At 45.7% G+C, this 8,210-nt stretch overlaps 1 protein-coding gene across 1 annotated transcript; it reads right to left on the bottom strand.

Annotated features, from left to right (window-relative positions):
* Nucleotides 1-3,195: 3,195 nt before the first annotated feature.
* Nucleotides 3,196-7,269, bottom strand: LOC143837242 (uncharacterized). Its single transcript, XM_077336851.1, has 4 exons — nt 7,152-7,269; nt 5,488-5,599; nt 4,051-4,161; nt 3,196-3,498 (listed from the first exon to the last, which is right to left on the bottom strand). Exons 2-4 carry the CDS (start codon nt 5,534-5,536, stop codon nt 3,323-3,325), a joined length of 336 nt encoding a protein of 111 aa, XP_077192966.1. The 5' UTR covers nt 5,537-5,599; nt 7,152-7,269; the 3' UTR covers nt 3,196-3,322.
* Nucleotides 7,270-8,210: the final 941 nt, after the last annotated feature.

Here is an 8,210-nt window from a genome sequence, read left to right as displayed (position 1 = left end):
TGGGTAACTTTTGTGATCTGGGCCTCCATAGATAGAGCCATAGAATCATGCCCAGACTTCTGATGGTGGTTGTAGTTGTTAAACATGCCCTGTGTATCACAGGAAGTTGCTTCATATCTGTTTCAGATAGCTGGCCCAGCCAGAGGACCTCTGTCTTTGCTGGGATTACTTTCAGACATGACCCGGTGCTTGCACCGGGGATACCTTTAATTACATAATTTTTGGATACAAGCCACCCACCTGCTTGGCCACCCCCACCTCTTCAGTAGCTCTGAGACCCAAAAACATCTCTGCTGGAAGGGAGTGATGAAAATCACCTCCGTTGCCTCCTTTGACATTGTGTTCAGACCTCAGGTGAGCCCAGGGTCAACAGCACATGCATGCATCCTCACCCTCTGCCTTGGGATTGTGGGAACTGGTTAGAAACTTGGCAATTTGATTGTTGTTCAATGTGAAAAGATCTAGGATAGGGACTCTGAGACAAAGTGTGATCTTGCCAGAAGATTGTTGTGTTCAGCCACCATTATCCTGGATCGAAATCCTTCCTCCTCAATCAGTTGGCTTGGAGGTTTGTAAGACTGAATTCATTTTCTCTGCCCAGTTGAACAGGGTTTTTGGACTCCCAGATGTTAAGGGTGGCAAGAGCCCTGCCTCGCAGGCTGGCACCCTGGCTTTCCACAAAAAGTAGTACTGCTCAATAGTCTAGGTTTGTGCCAAAGCCAAAACCTATAAAAACCTGACAAGACACTGCTAGGGACTAACTCCATCTTGGACCCCCCTCTTTGGCTTGTCTTTCACTATAGGTTGGGAATCACAAGTACTGCCTGACTCAGGAATTGCTTTCCTCCTGATCTGCTACCCTATTGTATTGCTGATTCAGTGGCCTGGATGCAACCTGTTTGCCCAACGGCTCCTAGGCAAACTCTTTGGGCCATTTCGCACGGCTTCAAAGTAGCACAATGGTTGCTATTTGGAACCCTACTAATTTGCCATAACCCACGACGTCGTAGACAATCTGCAACAATCCTGAAACCAATCAGCAAAAAGCGCTTCGTTGTGGCGCTTTCAGGGGAATCCAGAAAAGTGGATTCACCCTCCGGATAGCGATACACTCCTGCAACCAATCTGCAACAGTAGCGCTAAAGACCTGTGCGTTACCATTGTTGCTGGTTCTTCAAAGTCCCTCCCCCTGGCTCTCTCCTCCAAACTTCCGGCGAAGCGATCGCCATTTTTTTTTCTCCGAGCGAGCGGGGATAAACGCACCGGCGAGCCTCTTTCTGTTTAGAGGCTTCCCTGGCTTCAGTCCTTCACCTTTAGTCACTAAGCACAAACCACTGAAAAGCCCGTTTGCTGAAATAAAGTCCCTTTATTTTTTACAAATAAATTCAGCCGAAAATCGGGCCCGTGAGAGGGGGGAGGGATTTTTTTTTTATCACTCGAGGCAGCGTGCAAACGATCATACAATCAAACGACAGCTCACATTAGGCAGCTGGATGGGTCTCTCCGTAGCAACGAATCTACCTAGATTCGTTGCTATGGGTCGTTTTTTTTTTTTTTAACCTTTCTTAAAGGGAAAGGGGCTGTTTGGGAGCATGCTAACGGCTGCCCATTGGCTGCTTGACGGCCAGGGGCGGGACGAGCTTGGCAATAGCGCTTCCTTTCTAGCGATTTCTGCCGAGACCGGAAGCCTGTGGGAAACGCTAAAAAACGCAACTGATTCCACTACAAAGGCAGGTATGCATAACGACGAATTCCACTATTTTAAATGGCGATTTTTCATTCCGCAAACAATTTGCAACAAAGATCCCTGTGCGAAAAGGCCCTCTGTATCTCACATAGGACTCCTGCTTGGCTTCTTTGCCATGGGAAATTTCTTCCCTAACCTAAGCAGCTAGACCTATTGAGACATGATGGCTCCCTTTCTTAGACCCATTAACTCCTTGATTTAAGCCCATCAACATCTGTCTCTAGACCTGGCCATGGCATTGCCCAACATCCTGCTCCATGGAAAATTACACCATGTGCTCACCTGGGTTACATCACGTATCCCCAAAAACATATATAAACAGTGCCTTCACAAAGTCACCTTGTGCTTTCTGATTGGGAAACCTTGAGGAACATCCTTCATAGAATCATAGAATCACAGAGTTGGAAGGGACCTCATCTAGACCAACCCCCTGCAATATGCAGGACACACACACAACCCTATCGTTCATCCACTGTAACCTGCCACACTCTTGAGGCTTCACAGCCCAAAATCCCATTTGCCTTTTTAACTACTGAGTCACATTGCTGACTCATGTTCAGTGTATGGTCTACTAAGATTCCTAAATCTTTTTTGCACATGCTACTGCCAAGACAAGCCTCCCCCATCTTATATTGATGTATTTTGTTTTTCCTACACAAATGCAGAACTTTATATTTGTCCCTATTGAACAAGAATGTCCAAATATTGATCTTGCTTGGAGAATCTCTCTCTTTGGCACAGTTGTCTGTGATGCTGGATGTTTGATCTAACAAAAGAACAAAATGTCATTCATCCAGCCTTAGCCCCTGACCCAACACAGAGAGCCAGTTTGATGTGGAGAGCCAGTGTGGTGTGGTGGTTAGGAGTGCGGACTTCTAATCTGGCATGCCAGGTTCGATTCTACACTCCCCCACATCCAGCCAGCTGGGTGACCTTGGGCGCTCGGCTTCACCAACCTCACAGGGTGTCTGTTGTGCGGAGAGGAAAGGGAAGGTGATTGTAAGCCGCTTTAAGACTCCTTTGGGTAGAGAAAAGCAGCATATAAGAACCATCTCTTCTTCATCATTATCATTCCATTGGTAGCATGTACATGTGATTAAGGTAGCTGAGAGGTCCTTGTAATGTCATCAGATTATGAACTGATGCCAGCTCTGGGTTAGGAAACACCTGGAGACTTTGGGGGGTGGAGTCAAGAGTGGGTAGGATTTAGGGCAGGGAGGAGCCTCAGTGGAATATAATGCCATTTTCTCCAAGGGAACTGATCTCTGTCTCTTGAAGATCAGCTGTGAAACTGGGGATCCTGCAGTCTTTCCTGAGGACTGCCGTCCCTAATTCATGCCAACTTTTCCTTTACTTACTTTGTCTGCACAAGTAGACTTAGAGACAACCAGTTCTTATTCACACCCTGACCAAATACGAAAAGACAAATTCCAGATTGCAGCTCCGTGTCAATTCATCCTTTTTATTTGTTTTGCTCGCTAAAAAAGCCATTAGGGGCCTGATCTCTTTAAAAGGTCGAGTGGTCAGGTCGAAAGGAAAGGCATTGATGGCTCCCTCAGCTCTTCAGGAGGTGCGCTAGAAGAGGAACTTGATCAGCAGAAGTCCTGAGAGTGCCAGGAGTAGAGATGCTGAGGCAGAAGGGGCCTTGCATGTGACTTCTTTGATGGTACCTCCGCTGAATGTTCCTCCATCTTTCAGTAGTTCACAGGCTTTCTTGGAAAAGCAAAGCTTGGAAGTAGCTGTTGTCCCACCTGGATTTGAAAAACAAAAATAAGAGGTTAAGGGGGTCCACTGATCCCAGCAACCCCCCATAGGTGGTAACGTATTCACCATTAAACCACAAGAAAATGTAAGAAGTAAGGGGGAAATAATTCAAACAGGGACAATAGACTGAAACAAACCAGAATCTTTTTACTTTAACTGGCTGATACTATGCAAAAGAAACAGGGACTAAACTGAGATCCATCTGTTTCCAAGCACACCAAACAGCTGAGCCTGAAGCTGGGCCTGAAGCTCAGCTGTTTGGTGTACTCTTCCCTTGCCCAGACCCTTCCCAGGTAGCGCACAGACAAGAGACCACCAAACAGCTGGGCCTCAGGTGTGCTCTTTTCTCCCCCAGCACCTCCAAGGTGTTCCTGGGTGCGGCGGAGGACCTGGGCAGGAAGGATGACATGTCCTTTAAAAAATGATGTATATTGTTGGACACTGTTCAAAAGAGGGGCATGTGTTGCAAAATATTTTAGGAGTCATACGAGTACACTCTTTTCATTGGTGCTGATGGGTCAAGGTTCCATTCCACTCACCTGCTGCTGTCGTAACGGTCATACAGGTATCTAGGCCATCAAGACAAATCTCCTTCTGGCCACTGCAGCTGTTCCCTTCACTTGAGCATGTTTCACACTCCAAAGAGGCACCTGTGAAGGGAACAGAGAGAGTCTTACAAGGCATATGGGGTCGAGAGGCATCTACGTTAATTAGCAGCAGAAGGACATGAATGCCATATACACATTGAACACTCTAAAACAACTTTAAATTCAGAAAATGCTTTTAATGACTTTTTTTCTTCATTTCTTCCATTTTTCCCCCCAGACCTTCTCATCAAATGAACTTGACAAGTGATGAAGCCATGCATGGGAAGCAGTGGACATAGAAGGGGCCTCGACACGATTCTACAGGCCAGTAAAAGATTTCTGAAAAAGGTATTTTTCCACTTGTACCCACCATGCCTAAAGAATGCTGGGCAGCTCATAGCATTCATAAGGAATAAGACAATTAAAGCAACATGCAAAATCCTAAGATCTATACATTCCAGAAGGGCCGCCACTTTTTCTCTAGCAAGAGAGGGGTAGATAAAATGCATGCTTCGTAATGAGTTGGTGGGTATTAGCCAATGTTTTACGTGCTTTAGGCAGGGAAGACAGACTTTTTGCTCTTATTTCAAGGCTGCAACTATAACCCTGGTGGAACTGCTGTCTTATAAGCCCTGTGGAACTCTCTTGAGTTCTTGCAGTGCCCTGATCTCCTTGGGTCGGGTATGCCCCTAAACTAAGGCAGGGCTGAAAAGGCCCTCACCCTGACTGAGGCCAATTTGGAGCCAGGGCTCTTCAGCAAAATTTGCTCACTGGATCATAAACTCCTTGGTGGGATATGGTGGAGGAGGCAGACTCTTTGAGTTCCTCCGTAAACTAATTCAGATAGTTTTTCATCTCTGCAGTCTAACAGTTGTTTACACCTCATGAAAAACAGGACCTCTTTGAACAACTTGGCCAAATTCTTTTTGATTTTCTTTCAAAGCCTGTTGTCAGTTTGGTTCATTCTCAGCTGCCCTCTCCCTGAAAAATATTTTTCAGTGACTGGGCTAAGAGAGTTCTCTTGCTTTCAGTAGAGCCCAGAACCTCACTAAAATGAAGTTCTCACGGCAAAAATCCCTGAAAAGGGTCAAGAGTGGTCTCAGCCAAAGGCGACTGGGGCAGGTGCCATAGGGTCTAGCAGAAGGGTTCTTGAGGAGTCATGACCAACAAGCTATACTGGCCGCACCTCACTGCCCAGCTCCCACAGGAAGCTAGGATTGTGAGGGTGGAGGGTGGAAACGGGGGAGCTGAATTGTGTCCGGTAATACCATGAGCCACTGTGGTGCAGGGATTAAGAACAGCGGACTCTAATCTGGAGAACAGGGTTTGGACTCCTTTTCCTGGGATATAACTGAGCAGGGTCTCAGCTACTAACAGCTGTAATACTACCTGAAGGGAGAAGCAGAAAGAAGAGGAAGAGCCCGAAGAAGATTTCCATGGTGATGGGAAGTGCACCAGGTAAGGAGGAGTGCAAAAACTCTTTCTTCGGTAACTGAAGTGCCTGCAAAGATATTATCATTGTTAACCAAAACTGTATTTCCTGGGGTTTATTCCCTTATTCCCTTTATAATACAGCAAGACATCTTCCAGTCTAGCTGGTGTTTATTTTACTGTGTACCTTGCATTGTATCCAAAGATGTGTGTCAAAAAGTAGACCTCTGAGGAAGACCCAGTGTGGCTTGAAAGACATCCAGTCTAATGCCTAAGACACTATGGTGCATATGATATTTTTTTCAAGAATGGCCTATGGGCTTTGTGTGTATTTTTATCCGTTGTCTAAATTGTACAGACATCCTGCTTTTCAGGACATGAAAAATAACATCACAATACTGAAATAACCATCTTTGGACCCAAGGGAACCTGCCAACTACTGCCCTGTCTTGCACCCAGACTCATTAGCCAGATTTCTGGAAGCAGTGACAGGATGGCTCAAGCAGAGCCATCTGAAACTCAACTCATTGAAGATAGCGGTCCTATGGTTCCGTAGAAAGGGTCCAGGGAGAAAGCATGATTGCCCTGCCTGGATGGGATGCAACTATCAGTGGCACACTCAGCCAGAAATTTGGATGTGACCTTTGATGCCTCCCTTTCCATGGAGGAACAGGTCACAAATGTAGCAAGGCCGGTGTTCTTCCAGCTTCGCCAAACTAAGCTACTGGCACCCTCCCAGGCACCTGAATACCTAGCCACATTGATCCCGGAACAGTCACCTCTAGAACAGATTTCTGCAACTCGTTCTCTGCATGCCAACCCTTATCCCTGCTCTGGAAACTGCTATTGGTACAGAAGGCATCAGCCAGGGTCCTCAAAGGAAAAATCTGGAGGACCACATCTGGCCCACACTCCAACATCTGCACTGGTTATTGATTGAATTCCAGATCAGGCTTAAGGTCTTGGTAATCACCTTCAAGGCCATATGCAGTTTGGACCTTGCATACTTGATGGACCACCTCTCTGAATATGCCCCGCATTCCACTCCATATATACCAACAAACTGAAGATCCTTGACCATCCTGGCTTCCACTTGGTGGAACAAGCTCCCAGACAAGATCAGGGCTCTGCCAGAACTGGAACAGTCGACAGGGCCTGCAAAATGGAGTTCTTCTGCCAAACCATTGGTTGAGGCCAAGAGGGCCACACCAACCCAGAAGCCCCCTCCCAATGACCAAATACCAGCAATTGCACAACAAACAGAATCATAAGGCAACTCCTGACCTGGCCAACATCAAATGAAAGCAGCACTCACAGGTGAATAGTCAAAAGTTAAGTGTTATACAGTTATGACTGTAAAATGCTATTCAAAATGTTAAGTTCAGAAGGACTGATATATTTCCTGGTATTGTTATGTTAATACTATATGTATAAAGCTCTATTCTCTGTAATGTACTAGCATCACACCCTACTGCTAGCTACAAACTTTGTTGTAAACTGCCCTGATCCTCAACGGAGGACAGTATAGAAATTTAACAAAATAAAAATAAAATAAAATAAGATACTAAAAACCCAGGTACTTAGTGCATAAAGTTAAAAGTCAAATCTCCAACCATACATACCACTTAACCAGGAGCTCTCAATGGCTACCAAGGCTCTTGACTGGCTCCAAAGTTGAACTAATATCAAAATAACTGTGCAAATGCATTTTGTTGCTTCCTTGCATTTCCTGCTTGTTACGTTGGTTACAGACTCTGCAGCCAGCTTGCTTCAACTTCCTTAATTTCTCAATTCACTGGAAATTTGGGCATGATCTTCGACACTTCCCTTTCAGTAGAAGTGCAGATCATTCAAGTAACCCAAATGGTGTTTTCCACCTTCATCAGGTTAGGCTACTAATCCCCTATCTGGCCCTGGAGCACCTAGGCACAGTGATCCTTGTGATGATAACCTCCAGATTAGACTTCTGCAACTTGCTCTACCTGGGCCTACGCTTGTCTCTGACCCAGAAATGGCAACTGGTACAAAATGCAACTGCCAGGGTTCTCACCAAAACACCCTAGAAAGTCCACATCCAGCTGGAACTGTGGCTGTTGAACTGGTTATCAGTTGAATTCCAGGTCCAATTCACAACATTGGTTTTAACCTTTAAGGCCATTTGCTGTCTGGGTCTAGTGTATTTGAGAGACCATCTGTCTCCCTATGCTTCCTGGAGAGCACTCCAGTCTTTGAATACCAACAGGTTGGTTGCCCCCAGCCCAAGGGAAGTTTTCCTGGCCTTGACCAAGTCCAGGTCTTTTTGGTTTTAGCCCCTGCCTAGTGGAATGAGCTCCCAAAAGAGCTGAGGACTCTAACAAAGCTGGTCCAGTTCCAAAGGGCTTGTAAGATGGAGCTCTTCCACCAGGCACCTGATTGAGGCCAGGATAAGGACATTAACATCATCCATGCCCTTCCTTGAACAAAGTTACCCCTCTGCCAGCTAGGAGTTAACATCAATGAACTGGCAGTACAGCAAGCTGTCATCTCTAGTATTACTGTAATGATGCTGCAATCAAAATATATTTGGTTGTTTTCATTTTTAGGACTGTTTTAATATTTGCATTTGACTTGTATGTCATATCACCTCTTTGTCATCTTCTCTTCAGGCTAAACAGACCAAGCTCGCCCAACTTTTCCTCTTA

The sequence above is a fragment of the Paroedura picta genome, chromosome 5, assembly GCF_049243985.1.
Source record: "Paroedura picta isolate Pp20150507F chromosome 5, Ppicta_v3.0, whole genome shotgun sequence".
NCBI classification, from domain to species: Eukaryota; Metazoa; Chordata; class Lepidosauria; order Squamata; family Gekkonidae; genus Paroedura; species Paroedura picta.
This window is presented reverse-complemented; position numbering and strand designations above follow the sequence as displayed.

Bases quoted from the DNA above. Each gene is read 5' to 3' on its own strand.
- LOC143837242 (XM_077336851.1), bottom strand. From the start codon at position 5,536: ATGGAAATCTTCTTCGGGCTCTTCCTCTTCTTTCTGCTTCTCCCTTCA. The intron at 4,162-5,487 runs GTAGTATTACAG...TTCCCTTCACAG, and splicing joins CTTTCTGCTTCTCCCTTCAG to GTGCCTCTTTGGAGTGTGAA. The intron at 3,499-4,050 runs GTGAGTGGAATG...TTTCAAATCCAG, and splicing joins GACCGTTACGACAGCAGCAG to GTGGGACAACAGCTACTTCC.